The 24,441-nt window shown below is 57.7% G+C and overlaps 4 protein-coding genes across 6 annotated transcripts; all 4 read left to right on the top strand.

The window, feature by feature from the left end:
* Positions 1-231: 231 nt before the first annotated feature.
* CHCHD10 (coiled-coil-helix-coiled-coil-helix domain containing 10) lies at positions 232-1,716 on the top strand. 3 transcript variants are annotated; one of them, XM_074921076.1, is made up of 4 exons: positions 232-289; positions 367-550; positions 892-1,042; positions 1,460-1,716. In XM_074921076.1, the coding sequence occupies exons 1-4, from the start codon at positions 234-236 to the stop codon at positions 1,477-1,479; spliced, it is 411 nt and encodes a 136-aa protein (XP_074777177.1). In that variant the 5' UTR covers positions 232-233; the 3' UTR covers positions 1,480-1,716. The 3 variants fall into 3 exon arrangements, with proteins under 3 accessions (XP_074777177.1, XP_074777179.1, XP_074777178.1); XM_074921078.1 differs by lacking the exon at positions 1,460-1,716 and having other exon boundaries at positions 367-532; positions 907-1,446; XM_074921077.1 differs by lacking the exon at positions 1,460-1,716 and having other exon boundaries at positions 904-1,442.
* A 1,122-nt stretch (positions 1,717-2,838) lies between these two features.
* On the top strand, positions 2,839-10,152 carry LOC141967460 (uncharacterized). Its single transcript, XM_074921274.1, has 3 exons — positions 2,839-2,930; positions 8,401-9,247; positions 9,493-10,152. The coding sequence occupies exons 2-3, from the start codon at positions 8,758-8,760 to the stop codon at positions 9,819-9,821; spliced, it is 819 nt and encodes a 272-aa protein (XP_074777375.1). The 5' UTR covers positions 2,839-2,930; positions 8,401-8,757; the 3' UTR covers positions 9,822-10,152.
* On the top strand, positions 4,327-16,986 carry LOC141967595 (uncharacterized). Its single transcript, XM_074921550.1, has 5 exons — positions 4,327-4,338; positions 15,015-15,066; positions 15,122-15,415; positions 16,092-16,540; positions 16,905-16,986. Exons 1-4 carry the CDS (start codon positions 4,327-4,329, stop codon positions 16,499-16,501), a joined length of 768 nt encoding a protein of 255 aa, XP_074777651.1. The 3' UTR covers positions 16,502-16,540; positions 16,905-16,986.
* Positions 10,888-12,971, top strand: LOC141967427 (vacuolar protein sorting-associated protein 29-like). The gene is made up of 3 exons (XM_074921210.1): positions 10,888-11,388; positions 11,936-12,165; positions 12,749-12,971. Exons 1-3 carry the CDS (start codon positions 10,888-10,890, stop codon positions 12,864-12,866), a joined length of 849 nt encoding a protein of 282 aa, XP_074777311.1. The 3' UTR covers positions 12,867-12,971.
* Positions 16,987-24,441: the final 7,455 nt, after the last annotated feature.

Here is a 24,441-nt window from a genome sequence, read left to right as displayed (position 1 = left end):
CCCGCGGCCCCAGGCCCGGGCTGAGCCCCGCGGGCGGGGGCGCCCCCTGGTGGGGGCGGGCGGGGCAGCGCCGGGGGTGGGGGGGCCTGCGCATGCGCCCCGCGGCCCCCCTTCCCCCGCGGGGCGGGGCGCGTGGCTCTGCCGCGGGCACTGAGCGTGCGCGAGGTGTCACGTGGCGGCGGCGGCGCCTCTTAAGGCGGCGCGCGGGGCGGGGCCACGAGAGCGGCGAGGCGATGGCGCGCGGCGGGAGGAGCGCGCGGCGGCCCGCGGCGGCCCCGGCCCCGGCCAGGTACCGGGGTGGCGGCTGGGCCGGGCGGGCCTCGGTGTTCCCCTCCCCGGCTCTCTCTGACTCGCTCCTCTCCACAGCCCGGCCCCAGCGGCCCCGGTGCCGGCGGCGCAGCCGGCGCAGCCCGGGCTGATGGCGCAGATGGCGAGCACGGCGGCTGGCGTGGCGGTGGGCTCCGCCGTGGGACACGTCGTGGGCAGCGCCCTCACCGGCGCCTTCAGCGGCGGCTCCTCCGAACCGGCCAAGGCAGCGGCTCCCGCTCAGGTGCGAGCGGAGACAGCTGGCGGCGGGCCCGGGCTGCCGTCCTTGTCCTGCCGTCCTTGGCCTGCCCTTGAGCGGTGGGGCTGGGCTCGGGGGGGCCGTGGCCGGGCTGTGGCCGTGGGGCGGGAGGCTGCGGGCCTGGGGGTGAGGAGAGGTGTCGGGGGCTGGCGGCCAGAGCCAGTCCTGGGGAGCGGGGACCGGCGGCGCCGCTGAGGGCCGCTTGGCCCCTGCGGTGGCGCACGGAGGTACAGGCAGCCCGGGGCGGCGGTGCGGAGCCGCGGTGCTCGCTGCAGAAGGTGCCTCTGCCCCCAGACCCCCTCCCCTCACTAGGACCTTGCCTGCAGGAGCCCAGGCAGCAGCCCGTGTACCAGCAGTCACCCTATGGCCCCTGCCACTATGAGATGAAGCAGTTCCTGGAGTGTGCTACTGAGCAGAGAGACCTGACCTTGTGCGAGGGCTTCAGCGAGGCTCTGAAGCAGTGCAAGAGCAGCAACGGTGAGTCGGTGCCCTGTCCCCGTAGGAGGGCTGGGTGATGAGGGAGCTGCTGCCAGAAGAATACTTGAGAGGGTTCAAAGGCTGCAGAGGCGATCTGTTGAGGATATAATGCCCTTCAGGGCTTTAAATAGGAAGCAGTTCTGCCTTTCCTGTGTCCTAGAACGTGGAAGGGAACTGCAGAGGGTGGGAGAAATGATCTTGACCGTGTCTCTTTGAAGGTGAGGAGGTGGTAGGTGCCCTCTTGCTGCTGGGTGAAGGCTGCTGCTTTCCCTGCTTAATTCCCGAATGCCTGCTGCACCTGTTAAAAGCAGATGTCAATATCTGTCTTGATCTGGTCACCTTGGGTAATAAAAAAGCTTTATTATCTAGCTGCGGGAACATGCACCCAATGCTGAACTTGTGCTTTCTCCCCTGCAGGTGTTTCTTCTCTCCTGTGAAGAATCTGCCCCCTTGCAGGGAAGAGGGGCCTGGTGTAGAGCTCTGCTGCCCGCAGGGAGCGGAAGGACAGACAGGGGATGAGCTGGAGGGAGCAGACTGACCAGACAGGAGTCTTCTAGTGGTAATTCACTTCTGTACTAGTAAGGAAGGAAAGGAATGGTTGGACCTGTGAGACTTTGGAATTCAGATACTGCTGTATTTATGACAGAGAAATAAAGAAGTTTATTTGGACCTGTCACTTGCGCATATTCTTTATTTAATTCTTGAGCTAAAATTAAGCTACCAGAATGTTGGCAGTATCACCCACTTAAAGGACAAGGCACAATTGTGTATTTCCTGCAAACAGGAGGTGCAGCTCAGCAAGGACTGAGCCTGCATGACTTGGCAAAAGCAGATCCACAAGTGAGCTGAGACTGGATTGGCTGCACTCCAGGCAGAGGAGGGGCTGGAGAGAAGTAATCTGAGATGTGTCCTACAGTATTGTCAGTAACAAATCATTTTTCCATTGATACCCTCTTCCTGAAGAGCTATTCTGACCCCAGAGCTAAGAAAATATGACCTGTCTGGTTGTGTGACTCAGAGTTGGCTGATTTTACTTGAAAGCCTTAGTGGGTTATGCAATGTTGTCAAGGTCACCAGGGTCAGATTAAGTTTGGAGCTGCTTTCCTCTTGCAGTCCCTGAAGCAGGAGAGTCTCAGGAGTGCTGCCTGCAGACTGACCTCCAGTGGGAGACCCTGCTCCTCATGCTGGTGTGAATGAGAACTTTGAGGCTTCAGCTGGAGTCTTAGTGGCCCAGCAGTGAAACCATGACACTTTCAGATGCTTTACTGCTGAATTTTCATTATTTATTAATTAGAATTAGTCTAACTACTGACCTCTGGCTGTTGAATACTGCACAAGTACGCAGCCCCTTGTCTGGATCTGTGAGGCAGTCCAGGTCTAGATGGTAAAAGCTGGCAGCAGATACTGGAGGCTGATGTTGAAAGTCCTGTTCCTCCTAAATGTCAAGGCCTAAATTCTTGGTGGTAGATAATGTCCTGTGCTGAGCCTGGCCTTATCTGGGGTGCCCTGTGCTCTCCTGAGAGACAGCCAAGGGAAGAAGATGCCAGAGACTCAAAGCCCAAGTGCTGTGTGTGCAGAGCTGCCCCAGTGTGAGGAGGGAGAAGCCACTGTAATGAGGTGGTTTTAATTAGCTCTGTTTAAGAAATAAATATTCAGCTGGTGTTGGTGTGTGCTGGGTGGGGTGGAGAAACTTCAGAACCATCAGGAGCACCCGTAGGTGTGTGCTGTCTCCTGACCCATCTTGGCTGAGTGCTTGCGATGCTGCTGGTGTAGTTTGGAGGTGCTGATATCCCTTGGACAGCTTTTCCTGGTGACTGCAGTGGGCAGTCTCTAAAGGCCGCTGCTACTGTGGGGCTGGTGTTGGAGGTAGACTCATCGTGTGACGCAGGTGCGTGTTCCTCTGGCTGCCCATGCAGGCAAGTTGAAAGGAGGTGCAGTTTGTCACTCGGGGAGTGCAGGCCATGCTGTGGGAACGTGAGTGACCCCTTGAAGCAGGAGGCTGCTGCTTGTGCCTGGCTGTGGTGCTGTGCTGGTGTGGTTTGTCAGGGTGCTGCTTCGGATGTGGTCGTGTGAACCTCTGAGAGGAGTGGGGGGATCCCCGGAAGAGGAGCGGAGTAGCAGAGGGTTCTCGCTGAGCTGGGGGGCGCCTGGGCAGTGTGACATGGCGGTGGAGCCTTGCTGGTGGCCGTGCTGCATCTGTGATGGGTAAATAGTTTGTCCCTTGTCTAGGGGTGCCCTTGAGCCCTGAGCTCTTCTGGTCTGTGAGGTGGTGCTGGGGGGGGGCTGAGCCTTCTGCAAGGAGCCCCTCCACCACTGGTCCCTCATCTGGGTGTTTGCCAGCAGCTCCTGCAGCCTATCTGAGAGGTGATCCCCTCCAGAGTTGGGTGTTTTCCTTCTGTGTGGGTCAGTTGCCCCTTGGCATGTTGAGTGAGGCTATGCCAACCTGTGAGACTTCTGGATTTCCTGATCTCTCCTTTTGTCCTTCCCTCCCTGTTCGTCCCAAGGAAATGTCCCCTCTTTGCCTTGGACCCTGCCAAGCTGGGAGGGGGGGGCTCGTGCCTGGTGTGGGGTGGGAGGGCAGCAGGTGCCTGCTGTCACACTAACTAGGAGGGGTTCCACAAACCAGCTCTGGCTTCTGCTCATCCCTTTTCTCACTGCCTGAACTCACTCGCCACCCACAGCCATAACCAGTCCTGAAGCTCAGTGCTGGGGGCGTGGTGGAGTGCAGAGGACAGTCCCATGGGTGGTGTGCGAGGGCTGTGGCAGGGAGAGGAGTCACGAGTCACGTCTGCACCCCTGGCTCCTCTGTGGAGGTGAGGTGGGTGCCTGGCTCCTACCTGCTGGCTCAGGGCAGTGATTCCCCAGGTTCTCTAGGAAGGATTCACAGCAGGTGGCTGCAGAGCTTTCTCTTCCTGCTGGCAGAATGGAAGAAAAGGATTAATCTCCTTCCTGGCTGAAAAGTGAAGTCAAGACTTGTAACTGGGGCAGGTGGCTCTACCCAGAAAAGGTTCCTCCTTCCCCAGAGCAGCCACCTTGGACAAACAAACATAAGGTTCAGCTCTAGCTCTTCATCTGAGCTGGCTTCTGCCTCCTCAGAGCTGCTGTGCCACGTCCAAGTGGTGGTTGAACAGAGCCCCTCTCCAAAGCTGCATCTTTGTTTCTAGGTGACAGGGCTTTCCTGGTGTGTGGTACAGTTACCTGACGTGGTGTGTGACACCACCCCCCAAAGCAGACCCTTCCTGGTTCAGAGGCTGAACCGTGCTGCCTCGATGAGGAATTTAGGGATGACTGAGGCTGTGGCACTCCCTTTTCTGCAGGTATTTACTGGCGAATTCAGATGATGGATTTTCCACTTTGCTCAGGTTCGTTACGGTGCCTGTTTCATCCAAAAGATTGATACAGTCTGGAGTGAGAGATACGGCGAAGAAAGTCCTGTGTGCCCCTGCATGGCCAGCATGAGCCTCTTGGGTTTAGAGGTATTTTCTTTGGCAAGTTATGGTTCAGAGAATCTGTTGAGGTCTAGAGGGAAGGAAGTTTGCTGCCCCTTTCCCTGTGTTTTGGGATGATCTGGGATTCCCGTGCAGCCTGTTTGTTGCCCTCTGTCTCTTCTCTAGGGGTGAGTGCAGGTCCCTCCAGTGACTGCTGCTCAGGAGCACTTGTACCATCAGGCCTGCACTGACGCTTCCTGCTGCGGTGAGCTGTGAGGATCAGGACACAGCACTGCACCTTCACCATCTCTTGGCAGTTGGCTATAGACAGGGAATGAGACCCAGGATATGAATGTAGTCACCCTGAACCTGGGAGCCCCACAGACGCGGCAGGAGGCACAGCAGATGTTGTGGTGAGCAAGGGGAGGGTCCCTCCCTGGCCATCGGCAGGGCTTTGAGCTGCTGTATTACAGCCACATCTGCTGGTGTTTGGTGCTGAGAATGTTCCAGGTTAGGAGTGGGATAAACATTTTGATGTGGGGAAAATGGTTCTGATTCATGAAGTATCTCGGTCTTTCAACTTTGTTTCATCAAACGTGAGTAGGAGGAAGCAGTGAGCCCTGGCCCTTGCCAGTCCCCTTCCACAGAGTTGTCCTGGTCACAAGGGGAAAGAGCTGGAGATCACAGCTGAGTCACCGGGGGACACTTTGGCCGTGAACTCTCACCCAGTTTGTCACGATTGAGAAATCCTCAAGGCTGACACACGTCAGTAGTCAGAGCTGGGGATCCAATTCAGATAGCAGAGGGAGCAAAGGCTTAGGGCCACGTGTGTCTGGCTGCTTAAGCCACAGGTGTCTGGGGTCAGGCAAAGGCTCTTGGCCAACTGAGCAAGGCCAGGACAGAGCCTGCTTGTTCCCTCCCACCAGCTGCAGATACCGCTCTCTGGAGCTGAGGGCCAGGATTTGAGCCAGGGAACCCTTCCCGCACAGCTGGGAGCAGAGGAGCTCTGCTGGAAGCTGGCACTTCTGCCCATGGCTCTTCTGGTACTGTCTAGATAAGCAGAGCTCCATCCAGTGATTCCTCAGAGCTGCAAGGCTGGGAACTCATCCTTGCCTCTGGCCTCCTTCTCTGCAATTAAATTAGCTCTGCTGGCATGGTTTTCCTCCATGATTCATTGTACAGGGGTTAAAGATATCCCTTTTTTTTTAAACAGATGAGGCAAAGGGTGCTGATGTGCCCTGGCAGAGCTCTCCTGCCCTGTTCCCTAACCACGGGGCATTGCTGTGCATCAAGGTGCCATGTCCCTCCCTGCCCCTCACGGGGCCACCACACGGTGATGAAGGTGGTCCAGGTGACCAGCCAGCCCCCAGAGCTGAGGCAAAGCTGGTGCTTTCCCCATGTACCTCCAAGTCTGACCACAACGAGCATTCAGCCTCTTCCCAGAGCTGCTCTTCTCTGGCAGGGGCCCAGGCCTGCGATGTGGGGACTGCTCATGCCAGGTGCTGTCCTGCAGGTGGCGGGGATGACAAAATACCCCACAGCGATGGTGTTAGCTTCTGGAGAGCCCAGGAGAAAGGCTGCATTTCCAGCTGATGCTGTTGTGATTTCAGCAGCCAGATTTTCCAGCAATAGGGAATGGACCGTGCAGATTCCTGAGTCTTCTACAGCTGGAGACTGGAGTGGCGGGACATAGAGCAGGGCCTGGGCTAAAAAACAGCCTGTTGGGAAGGCTGCTTGCCTTGTGTGGTCCCAGCTGCTCTGGATTTCAGTCAGTCTTTTTGCAGTCTTGTGGTGTTTCCTGCCCCTTCTGTTTGTCCTGCAGCTCGTCTGGACTGTGATGGTGACAGATCTGCCCACCCTGCTCCTAGCTGAGACCAGCACTGCTGCAGGGACAGCTGTGGTCTCCTCTGTGAGATGGTCAGATCCCACTGGAAAACCTTCCTCAGGACACTGCCTGCTCTGGTCCTGCTCTGGAGCATGAGGCAGTGGGGTTTCACAGCCGAGGAGGAGCTGTGGGCAGTTGTTAGGACAGCAGATGTACCTGCACTGCAGAGCAGAAGGAAGCCACGTGGCTTAGCAGCAAATGTGGGGTGGTGCAGCAGTAAGTCCTGGTCCACATTTTGCCCTGACCTGACAGAGGTAGCTGTGCTTGGTCAGTGAACATGTCAATCTGGGATAAAACCTGCCTGGTTTGGGTGAGCTCCTTCTGTTCACTGAGCACCTCTCGTACCTCGTGCAGGAGGGAATAAAGCTGGCAGAGCAGGGTGAGCGCCAGGCTGGGCTCGTACCTTCTCTTGCACTTCATACAGCCAGATACTTTCCTGCACCCCTGAGCTGTCAGAGCGATGCGCATGGCTTATGCCCCAGCTCCATCTTCCATTTGGTGCCAAATGTTTCTGTACAAGTGATCCTGCAGCAGTGCTTAGGGGCCCTGTAGCATCATCCCCTTTTCCTGTGGAGATGCTGGGACATATGGATGAAATCATGTCCCTGGGCTGGTCAGCAGGTGTGGAGGACCTGAGTGGTGGGAGCCAGTAACAACGCTGATGTACTGCATATCCAGTGCTTGCTGCTCCATGGACAAATTCCCTTTCTCCAGAATGCCTGTCCTTGCATGGAGGTGATTTCCTGCCTTGGCAGATCTTTGTTTCACAGTCTCTTTCTAATCCATGAACTTGATCTGTTCAGGGCTTGGTGACAAGGTGTATGTGTGACACTCCTCACCCAGGACACACGTACACAGTGACTCATGTTCACTTTGCAGAGTTTGGGGAGTGCTGGTGGGCAATAGCCAGAGCTGTGTCTGCAGCGAGCTCATATGCATGCTCAGGGCCCTGGCTGCATGAAACACGAGCTGCTGATATGCTGCAACAGCAGGGCTTCACAAGGCCAGAAGACATCAAGGCGAAGGCTCAGGCTTGAGTGGGCTTTGGAGCTGGTCTCGTGCAGCCGTTGCTGCCTGCTGTAGGCTGGCTCTAGTCTGATACAGCAGGTTTGCCTGAATGAACACAGGTTGGACACAGTCAGGTTTTACCACATGTGCAGGGACACATTCCCCCACAGCCCTTGCTGCCCTCCTGTACTGCAGCAGCTCCTGCAGCCCAGCTGCACAAGGTGCTGGTACAGTCCCATCAGGTCTAACTGGCACCTCACTCCTTCACAGCACTGAAGTTGTGGACCCTGCTCTGTGGTATCTGTGTTATAGCTGCTCTGATTGCCTCAGTCACTGCCTTTCACTCTCATTTCCCCCTTGCTGCTCCCAAAGGATACTGTGTCGCAGTAAATTGAGCAAAGTTGTGTGGGTAGTTACTTTTGTTGTACCAACTGATAGAGAATGCAGAAAAAATAGACGAGCCGTTGAGTGCACCAGCCCTTTTTCAGAGCACTGTAGTGTGACACAGCAAGGCAAGTCGCATCCTTGGATGATGGTGGTGCTTTCTCTTCAGCATCTGCCTGTGCCAGAGGTGCAGTGCTGGGGTGTTCTAATGAGGCAGGGCTCTGTCTCAGAGCTCCATTTCTCCTCAAGCCGAGGGCATGACAGGCCAGTCACATCAGGAACCACCTGCAAACATCTTTGGTTTGGGGACACCTTGGGAGCAGGGCTGGGTGCTGCAGAGGGGAGGGAAAGGGCCATCCCTGGATGGTGATGTGTTGGCATTGCGGGGGACTGAGAGTGTCTGTGGAGGGCAGGAGGTACCCACTGGTTATGGGACACTGCGAAGCTCCTGCTGAGCACCCTGCTGCGAAGGACTGCCATGGGCTGGTGGCTGGAGGGTGCAGAGCTGTGCTAGGGGGAGGCCAGCCCTTGGTTGTGGCCGGCTGCATAATGCAGCATCTTTGCACCCTGTGACGGGTGTTATGGACAGGAGGGGCTTTACGCCCGGTGAGTCTGGCAGCCTTTTGCTGTAACAGTCTGCTGTCCTTCCGCAGAAGGCACCAGCTGTGCCGCAGCCGAGTCTCACTGCACCAGCTCCCTTGGGAAATGCCTCCTGGCAGGTGACTTCGGCAGCCACTCTCACTTGTTTGCCCGTGGCTGCTGTTTCTGAGGCAGCCCTGGCACAGAGGCAGCGCTCTCAGCACCATCAGCAGCTCCCAGCCCATGCTGCGGGGCAGAAATCCTTGTCACAGTGATGGAGCTGCATGGTGGAAGGAGCAGCAACTTTCCTTATATTGCTTCTGTGATGGGACAGCTGCTGGGGAGCGCTGGCATATCCTGTCTTTCATTCTCCCTGGTAGCAGCAGATCCAGCTGGCCCCCAGCCTGCTGCTACCACAGCGCATCCTTGGCATGGTGTGGCTCAGGCTCCTGGCTTCCTGTGCACCTGGTGGCAGAGGGCTGGAGGCAAAAGGTCTGAGTGTAAGACCACAGGGAAATCTCTCTGCTCCCCCCATCAGAGAGGAGAGAGGGTCAGTGATGCCTCCCCACTGTACCCTAGTGCCTGGGGCAGAGGGTGGTGGGGTGAGCTGTGTGTGCGTCCGTGAGCCTAGAGGAGATGGCCTGACATCGTGCAAAGGTGGATGGTGGGTCACAACGCTCAGCTCTTGCCCCACTGCTTTGACCCCCTCCCTGAAGCCCAGCTGCAGCAAAGCAAGCAATGTGGGGAGCTGGAGTCCCCAAGCCCCCTGTGTCATTTACATACGCCTCACCGGTGCCAGCAACACAGCAACCTGGGTTTGTGTAGCACCACAGATCCTCTCCGAAACAGTCTCCCTTCCTCTGCTTCCCGCCATGGCCCTGGGCTTCGTGGTCCTGCTCCTGCTGGGGACAGTGGGGACAGGTAAGGGTGGTGTGGCTGAGCTAGCTGCTGTCTCAGGGGAGCACTGCGGGGTGGCGGGCAGGACTGGGCTGCACAAGGGGGATGTTAGTCTCAGTAGGGCATTTTGCTCCAGGGCTGTGCGGTGTGATGAACAGGATGGAGGTTGGGAGTGGGGTTGCCTCAAGGGAGCAGAAGGTCATTTTAGGGCTGGGGGAGATGGGGGTCATGGCTCAGCCCATCAGTGACTGCATCCTTGGTGTGTGCAGCTTGCAGGGCTCAGCCCGTGCTGACCCAGCCATCCGCTGTGTTGGTGCTGCCTGGGCAGACTGCCCGGCTGTCATGCACCCTGAGCCCCCAGTACAACATCAGCGAGTTCGGCATCTCCTGGTACCAGCAGCGCCCGGGGCACTCCCTGACGTATCTGCTCTATTACAACTCTGAGCGAGACAAGCACAAGCCTGCCAAGATTCCCGACCGCTTCTCTGCTACCAAAGACCTCGCCAGCAATGCCTGCATCCTAATCATCGCATCCGCTTGCCATGAAGACAATGGCAACTATTACTGCTCCCTGTCTCGTGCCTTCAACTGGTTTTAGAAACAGGAAAAAAAAGTTTTCTGCATTTTCCCTTGCAACCCTGACACAAAGCCCTCAACAGGGAGAACGGCAGCCTTAGGAGAAATAGAAAAAGACTCTCTTGCATGCTTGAGCAAGCCCCGCAGCACTGCACTGTGCTGTGAGGTGCAGCAACCTCCTCTTCGACCCCAAACATCCCCCACGGAGCGTTAGGCAACCTGACGTGGTGTGAGATCTGCCAGGGCTCAGCCCAGGGACAGCGAGGAGCAGGATCTCCTGCTGCGGTGGGAGGATGGAGGGCTCTGCTGTGGCCTGACTTTCTTGGGCTCTTCCAGCACTTGGCGCGATGTGGATCCAGTTGGTCCCAGCTTGGGCTTCTGCGCGGTTTGGCTCACCTCAGAATAAAGGTTAACCCTCAGCTGTGCGGTTCGTGTCATGTGTGTGGAGTCCAGAGGAGCCCCTTGGGCGTCTCTCTGCGGGGTGGCGCCGCACCCTGGGCTACCCAGGTAGGGGGGTGAGCCAAAGGCGCCAGGTTCGGTGGGATCTCCGGGGCCTGGATGGGGCTGTGTCACCCGCCCCCGGCAGAGACCCCCACCCGCACCGCCCTGCCACGGGGAGGCCTGTCCCCACACCCCTGCCCGAGCGCCCTCGACGCCTCCTCACGGCCCCCGGCGTCTCCTGCCCGTCTCCCTTCGCCCTTCCTCTCCCCAGCCACCATCGACCCGCACCCGCACCCCCCCAGCCCCGCGGGCCCCACGGCTTCTGGGGGGAGAAGGACACGCTTAACCACACGGGCACCCGTGGGTACTTTATATGAACATTTTCACACAGAAAGAGAATGTATTTTTCCACAAAAATCCCACAGATTTCATTAAAAACACTGGGCGGGGGGGGGACGCGGTCACACCACCGGGCTGTCCCTCACACGGGCGCCGGGGGGGCGGGTCCTGACACGGGCGCCGGCGTCACGTGGGGAGCTGGTGGCGCTGCCATTGGTTCGGGGGAGGGGAAAAGGAGGCGCGTCACTTCCTGGTTACCTCAGCGCGTGCCGGGTAACGGAGCGGCCGGAGCTGCGTGGCGCGGCGCGATGGTGGTGAGCGGCGGCTCCGAGCCCGCGGGTTCGGCGTGGGGCGGGTGCCCGCCGCCGGGTGCCCGCCGCCGGGTGCCCGCCGCCGGGTGCCCGCCGCCGGGTGCCCGCCGCCTCGGCCTTCCTCGGGCAGCGCATTCCCTCACTTGCGGCTCCGTGCGGGAGCGCCGCACGCTCCCCGGGCGGGAGCAGCCTGGGCCGCCTGTGCGGGGCCTTTATCAGACTTTGGGGGCGCTCTGGAGCGGCAGGACGGTTTTGTGCTGTTATGTAACCTGGGTTAAAACTCTCTCTTTCCTCCCGCTGTGTGCAAAGCTGGTGTTAGTGTTAAGGGACCTTCCCATCCCACACCGATGCAGTGGTCTACCGGTGAAGTTCAAGAAGCTGCTGGTTCCAGGAAAGATTCAGCATATTTTGTGTACAGGAAACCTCTGCACCAAGGAGAGCTATGACTATGTCAGGACTCTGGCTGGAGACATTCATGTTGTTAGGGGGGACTCTGAGGTAATGTTCTTGTTGCTGTTAATTGCTCAGCCTGCCTTCCTGCATGCTGGGGTTATCTCAATGAAACCTGGGTGCCCTTCAGCATTAGCAATTCCTGAAATGTAATTCACCGGGATAGGAAGTAGGAATGAGTAAGAATCAAGAAACAAAATTACTTTCTAGACCCTTCTTGTTGAGCTTGCAGCAGGGGGGCTGGGTGTTGGGGGTTAATACATGAACCTGATTCGTATGAACTCTGGTACAAGTCTGTGTGAATGCTGTGAGGCTGCTGGACTCCACCAGCTAGGTGTGTAGTTGCAGGAATGGGGGGGCTCGTGTGTGTGTTTATTTACTGTTGGGTAGCCTTGAGGTTCCAGTCCAGTGCAAATTCTCATCTCTTTGCTCTGGAGTTGCTCTCAATGGGGTGTGGTACAAGCATCCAGTGTGTCTGCACATTGAAAAAGATCTTGTGCACTCACATAGTGAAACGAGGGTTTGTGTCTTGGAACATAGGAACCTGTGTTGATTAGCTGAGGAGCGAATTTACAGGCTGTACCTTTCTCCTCAGAGCCTGGATTATCCTGAAGAGAAGGTTGTAACTGTTGGGCAGTTCAGAATCGGACTGATTCATGGCCATCAGTTTATTCCCTGGAGCGATGTAGCCAGCCTGGTGCTGCTGCAGAGGCAGCTGGATGTGGACATTCTCATCTCAGGACACACACACAGATTTGAAGCATTTAAACATGAAAACAAATTCTACATCAACCCGGGATCAGGAACCTACAGTGCTTTGGAAATGTGAGTGAGGGGAGGTCCTGAGCTGCCCACACACAGAGCCTGTAGGTGTTACCTAAAATGTGTGTGTTCACCTGCAAGTGTCCAGCCACCATGCTGCAGAGTACTGGTGAGGTGCTGTGAGGAGCAGGAGACCCTTCCTGGGGAGCACAGAGGGACTCCCCAGTTACCAGGGTTTTACTTAGCCCACGTGCTGGGCACGGCAGCCCGGCACTGGTGTGTCTGGGGCGGCTTCCTGGGCCCTCGGGGCGGTGAGTTGCAGCAGCTTCCTGAAGTCCTTTTGCTTTCTGGTGTCGTCCCAGAAGCTGCATGCTGCTAATTCATAGGAACTCAGACTCGTGGAGGCCCTGTCAGCTTAAATGTCTGAGCCTGACACGACTTGGGCTGTGTAGCAGCCTCCAGGGCTGTTGTAGGCTCAGAGCAGCTCTGGCCGAGAGGCTGTTGTCAGTGCCTGCAAACCGCCGTGGTTCCCGCACCCCTGCAGCCCTTGGCAGCCACGACAGTTAGAACACACAAGCACAAGATATGTTAATAGCAAGAAGTGTCAGCTCCTTGGGAAGATGGACAAAGTGTGTTTCCTTTCCAGGAACGTCATCCCTTTGTTTGTGCTGATGGATACGCAGGCCTCCACCGTTGTGGCTTATGTATACCAACTAACTGAAGAGGATGTGAAAGTAGAAAGAATTGAGTTCAAGAAGTACTGAATCGTGTTCAAAGCTGCTCGTTGACTTCTCCCCGCCTTTCGTTCCTGCTCTTTCCAGTCCAGTCTGAGTGGAGGCGGGCCACGGGGGGGTGCTGCTGCTGCGGCATGTTGGACTGTAAAGCAGCCACGAGGCTCCATTGCTTGTGAGCTTGTAGGAGAATGTTAAGTCTTGGTTCCCAACCAGAACTTGAAGCAGAAGAAACTGCTGATGAAGAGAAAGAGGCCTGTGGGCACTCTGCTGTGTCCGAGGAGGAGCTGCTGCGTTCGTGGCCTCAGGGAGCCAGAGAGGGTGGTGGTGGCTTGTCATTGACCCTCCTGTGCAAAAGGAACACAGACTAGTAAATCTCTGTCTGCATGTGTCTGGGTCCTATTCACTGTGGTTCTAACAGGTGAAGGGGTCTGGGATTTGGAGTGAGGGGTCTCCGAGGGTGAAAGGAAGCTGCTCTTTGTTTCCTGAGGCATTTCAGGATCTGTCAGGGCTGCCCCAGGTCTCTGGCCGCATGGGCAGGCACATCCCACTGCCTGTTTAAGGGCATCAGGGAAAGGCGAGGCAGGTCTGGGAAGGGTGGTTGGAGAGCTCTGCCCGGTGTGTGGAGCTGGGCAGGCGGGGTGTTTGCCCTCATGCTCCAGAGGCAGCAGAGCCCAGAGCACGTCTCCCAGTCCCCTGGCGCTGCTGAGAAGCGGGAGCGCCTGTGCTGCCAGAGCATGCCTGGCCCCTGGGGCGGGAGATCTTGGGGCACCAGCCCGCAGCGGGGGTGCGCTGTGGGCAGCGGGTGCTGGCGTGGTGCTGTGGGCTCATGCAGAACCGGCCGTGGGTGCGGAGCCTCCCGGAGAAGCACCGGGGTGGGAGGGGAAGGGAAGCGCGGCCGGAGGAGCTGTGCTGCCTCAGAGGGATGCTCTAAGGATGGGGGGTGTGGGGGCGATGCCCCTGAGGCTGCTGCAGACGATGCTTCAGCAAGGGCAGGTAGAAAAGCGTTGCTGCCAACCCTTGGCACGTGTCTTGGCTAGAGTTGTGTTTGCCAACAGCAGAGTCAAGGAGCGGTTGGCTGGACCCCTCGATCCAGCTGGTCCTTGTGTTGTGGCTTCTGAGAGAAAGCTGCTTGTGGTGGCCTGGTGTGGAGCAGGAGCTGGTTTTCCCAGGTGAGTGGCCCAGGGAGCAGGCAGCCCAGGGTGGTTCTGGTGCCTTTGTTGGGCAGAGATGAGCCTGCAGTGGGCAGGGGAGCACGGGCACTGGAGCTGCCAGTGCATGTTAGGGGCCACATTTGCACGGAGGGGCCGTGCCCGGGCAGGTGGGGCTATAAGAGGCAGTTGGGGTTTGCAGCGCAGCCCAATCATGGTGGGGACTCGGAGCTGGTGGCATCGTGCCATGGCCTGGCCCCTCTCCTCCACACAGCGCTCGCCCACGGCCTTTGGACACAGGGTCCTGTCCCCTCCCGCTGCCCAGGGCTGGCCGTGCTCCTGGGGCACTGCTGACGCCCATCTTCTCCCCTCTCTCCTCTCCCTCTCTGGTCTCTATGTAGGGCCTGTTCAGCTGCCCTCAATGTACGTGTCCCCAGGAGTAAAGAGCTGGAAATCATGCTCCCAGATTAACAACATCTATGGCTGGTTCCAGCAGAAAGTCCCTGGCAGTGCCCCTGTCACTGTGATAGATGATAGCACAGAGACCCTCGGGCATCCCTTTGCCATTCTCTGGACCCAGATCTGGCTCCACAGTCACATTATCCATCAGTGGTGTTCAAGCTGAGGACGAGGCTGCCTGTTACTGTGGTGGCAACAATGGAGGCATCAGCTCTGGTGTCTGCTGACCATGAATAAGAGAAAGCCTTGAAAGTCGGGGGAACATTTTCAGACATTTTATCTCCTGGCCAAGCATCAGTGAAGCTGTGGGGCTGAGGCAGGTTGCTGTCCCCTCTGCACAGCCAGGGCTGTGAGTGTCCTCCCTTTTCTGTCCTACAGTATTAGAGATAATTCCCTATCTTGGGACTATCGTTCCTGTCCCCTCAAAATTCGCAGTGTGACCTTGACTGACACCCCACAGTCTCTTGCTCCTAATGACCCTGTCTTCCTGCTGCTGCTTGAGCTGTCTCTGTGTTGGGATGCACTGGGCTGGGCTCTGCTCCCCAGAGTTTCCTGTGACCATGTCTGGGAGTCTTCTCCACTGATTGTGGCACTCCCCATCCCCCTGCCCAGGGATTGCCATGGTCCTGGGGCACTGGCTGACCCCCATCTTCTCCCCTCTCTCCTCTCCCTCTCCAGGCTCCCTGGTCCAGGCAGCGCTGACTCAGCCGCCCTCCGTGTCAGCGAACCCAGGACAAACCGTGCAGATCACCTGCTCTGGGAGTAGCTGGAACTATGGCTGGTACCAGCAGAAGGTCCCTGGCAGTGCCCCTGTCACTGTGATCTACGATAGCACAGAGAGACCCTCGGGCATCCCTTCACGATTCTCCGGATCCCAGTCTGGCTTCACGGGCACGTTAACCATCACTGGGGTCCAAGCCGAGGACGAGGCTGTCTATTACTGTGGTGGCTGGGACAGCAGCAGCAGTGCTGGTCAGCGTGATGGAGGCACCGACTCTGGCATTCCCCCTCCTATTGCTGCTGGGGCTTGTCTTTGCAGAACCGTCATGTTATGACCTTGGGGTCTGTGTTCATGCTTGTGTGGTCAGGCTGTCCCTGCATGGGTGGGGGCTTAAAAGGCAGTCGGGGTCTGCAGCACAGGCCATCCGTATGGGGACACGGAGCTGGCGGGATCACATCATTGCCTCTTTGAGTCCGTATTTGTGGGAATTAAGAATTGGTAGTTAGCAAAATGTGAACTGACCTTGAGGTTAGAAGAATGATTGTGGATAACCGAGGAAAAGTTACAGAACTCTGTGTTATGAGTGTGAGAAACAGCAGGTCAGAACACCACCTGCAGAGCATGGTGAGCGTGTGAGAAGTAAACAGATGAAACCTGAAGGTCAGTAGGATGTAGAAGTAAAAAAGAGCCTATGTAAACAAGTGGTAATAAATTGGGAGCTTGCATATGTTGTGGCAGCATTTGCTCCTGGCAGTGCTCCCCCTTCAACAAGATGGAGTGAGTTTGTCATGATTCAGCACGTTTCCCTGACCGGTCAGAGACCACCACCTCTTATCCTCGTAGTACTTGCCCATGTCTCAGATTCTATGGCCAGACTTGCTGTGCCCAGCTGGGAACTTTGGGCACAGGGGCCATTCCCCTGCCCAGGGATGGCCGTGCTCCTGGAGCACTGGCTGACCCCCATCTCCTCCCCTCTCTCCTCTCCCTCTCCAGGTTCCCTGGTCCAGGCAGCGCTGACTCAGCCGCCCTCCGTGTCAGCGAACCCTGGACAAACCGTCCAGATCACCTGCTCCGGGGGTAGCAGCAGCTACTACGGCTGGTACCAGCAGAAGGTCCCTGGCAGTGCCCCTGTCACTGTGATCTACTGGAATGATCGGAGACCCTCGGGCATCCCTTCACGATTCTCCGGATCCCAGTCTGGCTCCACAGGCACGTTAACCATCACTGGGGTCCAAGCCGAGGACGAGGCTGTCTATTACTGTGGTGGCTGGGACAGCAGCAGTGATGCTGATGTGGTGACCCAGAGAGATGTGGAAGTGAGCCACATAGGATTTTAAAATGGAGGTTCTCTGCCCTTCTCCCTCATGGCTGAGCAGGTATGTGGGGCTGGGGCACCTTCATGTCCCCTCTGTATGGCTATGGCTGTGAATGTTCTTCTGATTGTACCATGCCATGAAGGAGGTGACTCTGAATCTCTGCTTGTCCAGACAAAAAGCATGTTGTTGCCTTGTCACGTGCCCGGCAGCCTCCTGCTGCTGGCAGCCACATTCTCAGCCTCCTGTCAGTTCTCCTCACAGAGCCCCAGGGCTCAGTCCTTGGTCTCTCTGCATGGGGCTGTGGGTCCCTATTTACAATTAGGAACTTTGGGCAGAGGGGCCCTGTACTGCTGCCCAGGGACGGCCGTGCTCCTGGGGCACTGGCTGACCCCCATCTCCTCCCCTCTCTCCTCTCCCTCTCCAGGTTCCCTGGTCCAGGCAGCGCTGACTCAGCCGCCCTCTGTGTCGGCAAACCTGGGACAAACCGTCCAGATCACCTGCTCCGGGGGTAGCAGCAGCAGCTATTATGGCTGGTACCAGCAGAAGGTCCCTGGCAGTGCCCCTGTCACTGTGATCTATGATAACACCAAGAGACCCTCGGGCATCCCTTCGCGATTCTCCGGATCCAAGTCTGGCTCCACAGGCACGTTAACCATCACTGGGGTCCAAGCCGAGGACGAGGCTGTCTATTACTGTGGTGGCTACGACGGCAGCAGCAATGCTGCCACGTTGACACAGAGCAATGGGGAAGTGACACAAACACCTCCTGCCATGGCAGGGGCTAGTTAGGAGTCTCTGCCATCACTGTTTGATGTTGGGGCAGTTTCCTGCCATGGTCCTGTCCTTGCTGCCCTGTGCTGCAGGTGCCTGTGCCTGGTGTCCTGGCTCGGCCGTCCCTTACAGCTCCAGGTCAGTGCCTGTCTCCTGTCGCTTGGGGAGGTGATGACCACCAGTAGTCCTCCCTCCCACCCCTGTCCCTCACTGCACCATGACCCCCCTCCTCACTGGTACCTGCTCCCCACCATCCTCTTGGTTTGTCCTGGAGCTGCCATGAGGTGCTGCGACTGCTGGTGGGCTTCCCCCTGGCTGGGAGGTGTCCAGCCAACACAGCTCTGTGCGAGCACCAGCACAGAAAATTCCAACGGCTCCTGCAGCCACAGGGCTCCTGCTGGAGCTGTGCAGCAGGGAGGAAGCCGGACAGTACTGGGCTGTTTCAGAGGCCCTTGTGCGGTGGGGACGTGCAAGGGCTTGGCAGGGGGAGGTGTGGGCTGAGGATCTGTTGGTGCTGCCATGGGTGCAGCATGGCCGGCACGGCTGAGTGCAGGCTGGGGCAGCTCAGCTGGCCTGGGCTGCAGGTGAGGGTCACCTGCCTGTTCTTGGACAGGACCTGCCTGCAGGAAGGTCTCTGCCCTGCTCCTGGGCATCACCATGGAGTTCAGCCTGCGGAAAGCTTGGCCCCATCACAGGTAGTCAGGACTGTGCTGCTGATTGAGGGCCAAGGACAAAGCTTCACCTCCAAACCATGGGATGAGGAGTTTTGGGGAACAAAGCCCTGCTGCTGGGAAATCTGGGCAGTGACAGTCTACCAAGGGCTGCAGTGTGCCCTGGGGATAGCCTGTAAGAGCCAATCTGGAGAGCGCTGGGATGTGGAGCACAGCTCAAAGGCATGGGGCTGGGCAACATCTCCTCAGCTTGCCCCAGGCTGTGACCAGGCAGAAGAAGGGCTGGGCAGGGGGAAAGGCTGCAGCTGGAGAAAAGGAGAGATCTCTCCTGATGTCTGCAACTGGAGGGCAGAAAGGCCTTGGTGCCACCCTGTGCCATGTCCCCAGAGCTGTCTGCAGCTGGTGCTGCCCCAGCCTCTCACGGTTCTGGGCGGTCCTGGCAGGATCCAGCCTGAGGTGTAGAGACAGATTTGCATGAAGTGGTCATGCCCCAGGCAGGCAGGCACTTAAAAGGGAGTCAGGGTCCAGGGCACAGCCCCATCAGTGTGGTGACACAGAGCTGGTGGGATCGTGCCATGGCCTGGGTTCCTCTCTTCCTTGCAGTGCTCGCTCATGGCTCAGGTGCGCTGGCCAGACTCTCTGTGCCCAACCGGGGTCTTTGGGCACAAGGGGCTCTGTCCCCAACCAATTGCCTGGGGATGGCCGCACTCCTGGGGCACTGACTGACCCCCATCTTCTCCCCTCTCTCCTCTCCCTCTCCAGGTTCCCTGGTCCAGGCAGCGCTGAATCAGCCGCCCTCCGTGTCAGCGAATTTGGGACAAACCGTCCAGATCACCTGCTCCGGGGTTAGCAGTTATGGTTATGCTGGCTGGTACCAGCAGAAGGTCCCTGGCAGTGCCCCTGTCACCATGATCTACTGGAATGACAACAGACCCTCAGACATCCCTTCGCGATTCTCCGGATCCTTCTCCGACTCCATGGCCACGTTAACCATCACTGGGGTCCAAGCTGAAGATGAGGCTGTCTATTACTGTGGTCAATATGAGGACACCCATACTGGTGCCACAGTGACAGAGAGTAATGGGGAAGTGATACCAAAGCCGCCTGTCATCGCAGGGGCCAGTTAGGAGTCTCTGCTGTCCCTGTTTGATGGTGGGGAGGGCCCTGCCATGGCCCTTCCATTGCTGCCCTGTGCTGCAGGTGTCTGTGCCTGGTGTCCTGGCTCGGCCGTCCCTTACATCCCCAGGTCTGTGCCTGTCTGTGGTCATTTGAGGAGGGGATGATGCCCAGCAGTCCTGTCCCTGCCCCACAGCCCTGTGGCTGCAAGGTCCTCCAAATTACCCGCTGACACCCATAGCCCTGCTGGGTGCCTCCCTGCCCTCCTCCCAGCTCAGCTGTGCCAGGAGTCCCCCAGGACATCACCTCTGCGGGGTTCAGCCCTGCTGGAACTGGTGCCCCAGCACCAGGAGGTGGGAACATGCCATGGGCTGTGCAGCTGGGCCAAAGCTTTGCCTTCAGACCCTAGGAAGGGACATTTCCCATGGGCACAGCATCTCTGTGGTCATGTGTGAGGCTGGTCGGGCAGAGCAGGGCTGGTCAGGGGCTGCTCTGCTGTGCCACAAGAGGAGCCCATGGGCTACTGCAGCACTGGCTGTGTTTGCCCAGATATGCAGGCCTCCACCGTTGTGGCTTATGTATACCAACTAACTGAAGAGGATGTGAAAGTAGAAAGAATTGAGTTCAAGAAGTACTGAATCGTGTTCAAAGCTGCTCGTTGACTTCTCCCCACCTTTCGTTCCTGCTCTTTCCAGTCCAGTCTGAGTGGAGGCGGGCCACGGGGGGGTGCTGCTGCTGCGGCATGTTGGACTGTAAAGCAGCCACGAGGCTCCATTGCTTGTGAGCTTGTAGGAGAATGTTAAGTCTTGGTTCCCAACCAGAACTTGAAGCAGAAGAAACTGCTGATGAAGAGAAAGAGGCCTGTGGGCACTCTGCTGTGTCCGAGGAGGAGCTGCTGCGTTTGTGGCCTCAGGGAGCCAGAGAGGGTGGTGGTGGCTTGTCATTGACCCTCTTGTGCAAAAGGAACACAGACTAGTAAATCTCTGTCTGCATGTGTCTGGGTCCTATTCACTGTGGTTCTAACAGGTGAAGGGGTCTGGGATTTGGAGTGAGGGGTCTCCGAGGGTGAAAGGAAGCTGCTCTTTGCTTCCTGAGGCATTTCAGGATGTGCCAGAGCTGCCCCAGGGCAGGTGTCTTGGCTAGAGTTGTGTTTGCCAACAGCAGAGTCAAGGAGCAGTTGGCTGGACCCCTCGATCCAGCTGGTCCTTGTGTTGTGGCTTCTGAGAGAAAGCTGCTTGTGGTGGCCTGGTGTGGAGCAGGAGCTGGTTTTCCCAGGTGAGTGGCCCAGGGAGCAGGCAGCCCAGGGTGGTTCTGGTGCCTTTGCTGGGCAGAGATGAGCCTGCAGTGGGCAGGGGTGCATGGGCACTGGAGCTGCAGTGCATGTTAGGGGCCACATTTGCACGGAGGGGCCGAGCCCGGGCAGGTGGGGCTATAAGAGGCAGTTGGGGTTTGCAGCGCAGCCCAATCATGGTGGGGACTCGGAGCTGGCGGCATCGTGCCATGGCCTGGCCCCTCTCCTCCACACAGCGCTCGCCCACGGCCTTTGGACACAGGGTCCTGTCCCCTCCCGCTGCCCAGGGATGGCCGTGTTCCTGGGGCACTGCCTGACGCCCATCTTCTCCCCTCTCTCCTGTCCCTCTCCAGGTTCCCTGGTCCAGGCAGCACTGACTCAGCCGCCCTCCGTGTCAGCGAACCCGGGACAAACCGTCCAGATCACCTGCTCCGGGAGTAGCAGCAGCTATGGCTGGTTCCAGCAGAAAGTCCCTGGCAGTGCCCCTGTCACTGTGATCTACAATAGCAACCAGAGACCCTCGGGCATCCCTTCGCGATTCTCTGGATCCAGTTCTGGCTCCACAGGCACGTTAACCATCACTGGGGTCCAAGCCGAGGACGAGGCTGTCTATTACTGTGGTAACTGGGACGACAGCATCAGTGCTGGTCAGCGTGATGGAGGCACCAACTCTGGCATTCCCCCTCCTATTGCTGCTGCTAGTTTTTGCAGAACCTTCATGTTATGGCCTTGGGGTCTGTGTCCAGATTTGCTAGGACGGGCTGTGCCTGGCCAGGTGGGGGCTTAAGAGGGAGTCGGGGTCTGCAGCACAGCCCCATCATTGTGGGGACAGGGAGCTATTGGAATCGTGCTGTGACCTGGGACCTCTTGTCCTTGTGGTGCTCGCCCATGTCTCAGGTTCTATGGCCAGACTTGTTGTGCCTGTCCAGGAGCTCTGCGCACAGGGCCCCATGCACCTGCCCAGGGATGGCTGTGCTCCTGGGGCACTGGCTGACCCCCATCTTCTCCCCTCTCTCCTCTCCCTCTCCAGGTTCCCTGGTCCAGGCACACTGACTCAGCCGCCCTCCGTGTCGGCAAATGCAGGAGAAACTGTCCAGATCACCTGCTCCGGGAGTAGCAACTGGTATGGCTGGTTCCAGCAGAAGGTCCCTGGCAGTGCCCCTGTCACTGTGATCTATGGTAACACCAACAGGCCCTCGGGCATCCCTTCGCGATTCTCCGGATCCAAGTCTGGCTCCACAGGCACGTTAACCATCACTGGGGTCCAAGCCGAGGACGAGGCTGTCTATTACTGTGGTGGCATCGACAGCAGCAGCAGCAGCAGCTATGGTGTCTGCTGACCATGAGTGAGACAAAGCCTTGAATGTCAGGGGAAGGTTTTCAGACCTTGTCCCACCTGGCCAAGCCTTGGTATGGCTGTGGGGCTGAGGCAGGTTCCTGTTCCCTCTGCACAGCCATGGCTGTGAATGTCCTCCCTTTCATGTCCTAGAGCACTGGATGACTCCTTGTCCTGGGACTATTGTCCTTCTCCCCACAAAATTCACAGTGTGGCCTTGTCTGACATCCTGCTGTCTCTTCCTCCTGATGACCATGTCTTCCTGCTGCTGCTCCAGCTGCCTCTGCGCAGGGATGTGCTGGGCTCTGCTCTGTAAGAGACAAGATTCACCAGGCCTGCGAGAAACTAAGAAAAACAGGCCGAGAAAGCAAAAGTTGAGGCTGATTGAAGGAATGCCTCAAACACTCGCAAAACAAAACTGAGTCACAGGTTGGGTGTTGTGGAGGCCGAAGCTGATAAGGCTGCCCAAGTAACACAGGATGCAGCTGGAGGAGGGAGCCCTGTGGAGACAGGACGGCTCTGCTCTGGGGCTCCTGGCCAGATTTCAAGGGCCATCTGTCCGGTGAACGACCTTTGCTTCATTATCCACGAAATACATATTAAAGTTAACACTCCTCAATATGCTAATGAAGGCAAACATGATCATGCTAATTACGTCATCCCATGAAACACCTTACCCCTCCCCATCCATGGGATACATAGGGATGTGGGTCAGCCTAGGGGACAGACCCAAGGAACGCATGTATAAATCAAGGCAGGGGAAGAAAAGCGGGGGACAGGGAGAGCGCAGTGAGGCAAAGAAGACGGATGCAAGAAAAAAAGACGGCTGCCTCCTGGAACCTTTGCTGGCGGGATCAGCGCAGAAACCCAGACCGGTGATCCGTATTTCCCCATTCCCTCTATCTCCCTCTTTTCCCTTTTCCATTCAGAAATGCAAGGCATATTGTATTGCTTGCCACAACTTACTATATACTTAACCAGTTATTGTGTATTCAATTAGCACTCTGTGCGTAGTTAATAAATGTTTGGACTTGGAGATTTGTTGTCTGCTCCACTGGGAATTTGTAAACCTGAGTCACTTGTCTCCCTCATCTGAGCGGGACGTCACAGGTTCTGCTCCCTAGAGTCGCCTGTGACCGTGTCTGGGTGTCTTCTCTGACTGTGGCACTCCCTGACCCTCTGCCTGGGGAGGGCTGTGCTCCTGGAGCACTGGCCAACCCCCATCTTCTCCAGTCTCTCTCCCTCTCCAGGTTCCCTGGTCCAGGCAGCGCTGACTCAGCCGCCCTCGGTGTCCCCAAACCTGGGTCAAGCCATCCAGATCACCTGCTCTGGGAGCAGCTATAGCTGGTATGGCTGGTACCAGCAGAAGGTACCTGGCAGTGCCCCTCTCACTGTGATCTACGATAGCACAAAGAGAACCTCGGGCATCACTTTGCGCAAGTCTGGCTCCATGGGCAAATTAAGCATCACTGGGCAAATTAAGCATCACAGGTGTCCAAGCTGAGGACGAAGCTGTCCATTACTGTGGTCAATATGAGGGCTGTTATAATGGTACCACGGAGTAATGGGAAAGTGATACAAATCCTGCTGTCATTGCAGGGGCCAGTTAGGAGTCTCTGCTGTCCCCCTTTGATGGTGGGGCAGGTCCCTGCCCTTGCTGCCCTGTGCTGCAGGTGCCTGTGCCTGGTGTCTTGGCTCAGTCATCCCTGACAGCCCCAGGTCTGTGCTTATCCCCTGCCAGTTGGGAAAGGGATGACATCAGCAGCTCTGCGGATCCAAGGTCCCCTGCTGTCCCCACCTGACACCATAGCCCTGCTGGGTTCCTCCCTGCTCTCCTCCCAGCCCAGCTGTGCCAGCAGTCCCCCAGGACATCACCTCTGCGGGGTTCAGCCCTGCTGGAACTGTGGCCCCAGCACCAGGAGGTGGGAACATGCCATGGGCTGCGCAGCTGGGCCAAAGCTTTGCCTTCAGACCCTAGGAAGGGACATTTCCCATGGGCACAGCATCTCTGTGGCCATGCGTGAGGCTGGTGGGGCAGAGCAGGGCTGGTCAGGGGCTGCTCTGCTGTGCCACAAGAGGAGCCTGTGGGTTACTCCAGCGTTGGCTGTGTTGTTTGCCCAGTGCTCGCCCATTTGTGCTCATGCTCAGACTGTGCCGGAGCCCCCCAGCACCTCTGGCCCCCAGGGATACTCCTAAAGCTGGGCAATGTCCCCTGAGGGCCCACGACAGCAAAGGGCTGCCCAGCACCCTGTGCCTGTCCCTGTGCTATGCTGGGAGGTGGCCTGGTCACTTTGCATGAGATTGACCTTATCTCTCTCCTCCTCATGGTGCTTGCCCATGGCTCAGATCCCTGGGCAGACTCACTATGCCCAACCTTAGAGTACAGGGGCCTGTCCCAGTGCCTGGGGATGGCCGTGCTCCTCGGGCACTGGCTGACCCCCATCTCCTCCCCTCTCTCCTCTCCCTCTCCAGGTTCCCTGGTCCAGGCAGCGCTGACTCAGCCGCCCTCCGTGTCAGCGAACCCGGGACAAACCGTCCAGATCACCTGCTCCGGGAGTACCTACAGCTATGGCTGGTACCAGCAGAAGGTTCCTGGCAGTGCCCCTGTCACTGTGATCTATGCTAATGACAAGAGACCCTCGGGCATCCCTTCACGATTCTCCGGATCCCAGTCTGGCTCCACAGGCACGTTAACCATCACTGGGGTCCAAGCCGAGGACGAGGCTGTCTATTACTGTGGTGGCTGGGACAGCAGCAGTGATGCTGATGTGGTGAC

The sequence above is a fragment of the Athene noctua genome, chromosome 17 (assembly GCF_965140245.1).
Source record: "Athene noctua chromosome 17, bAthNoc1.hap1.1, whole genome shotgun sequence".
NCBI classification, from domain to species: Eukaryota; Metazoa; Chordata; class Aves; order Strigiformes; family Strigidae; genus Athene; species Athene noctua.
This window is presented reverse-complemented; position numbering and strand designations above follow the sequence as displayed.

Bases quoted from the DNA above. Each gene is read 5' to 3' on its own strand.
- LOC141967427 (XM_074921210.1), top strand. From the start codon at position 10,888: ATGGTGGTGAGCGGCGGCTCCGAGCCCGCGGGTTCGGCGTGGGGCGGG. The intron at 11,389-11,935 runs GTAATGTTCTTG...CTTTCTCCTCAG, and splicing joins TTGTTAGGGGGGACTCTGAG to AGCCTGGATTATCCTGAAGA. The intron at 12,166-12,748 runs GTGAGTGAGGGG...TTTCCTTTCCAG, and splicing joins ACCTACAGTGCTTTGGAAAT to GAACGTCATCCCTTTGTTTG.
- LOC141967595 (XM_074921550.1), top strand. The intron at 15,067-15,121 runs GTCCTGGGGCAC...CTCCCTCTCCAG, and splicing joins CCTGCCCAGGGATTGCCATG to GCTCCCTGGTCCAGGCAGCG. The intron at 15,416-16,091 runs GTCAGCGTGATG...TCCCCTGCCCAG, and splicing joins GGACAGCAGCAGCAGTGCTG to GGATGGCCGTGCTCCTGGAG.
- LOC141967460 (XM_074921274.1), top strand. From the start codon at position 8,758: ATGGTGTGGCTCAGGCTCCTGGCTTCCTGTGCACCTGGTGGCAGAGGG. The intron at 9,248-9,492 runs GTAAGGGTGGTG...TGGTGTGTGCAG, and splicing joins GCTGGGGACAGTGGGGACAG to CTTGCAGGGCTCAGCCCGTG.
- CHCHD10 (XM_074921077.1), top strand. From the start codon at position 234: ATGGCGCGCGGCGGGAGGAGCGCGCGGCGGCCCGCGGCGGCCCCGGCC. The intron at 290-366 runs GTACCGGGGTGG...TCCTCTCCACAG, and splicing joins GCGGCCCCGGCCCCGGCCAG to CCCGGCCCCAGCGGCCCCGG. The intron at 551-903 runs GTGCGAGCGGAG...GAGCCCAGGCAG, and splicing joins AGGCAGCGGCTCCCGCTCAG to CAGCCCGTGTACCAGCAGTC.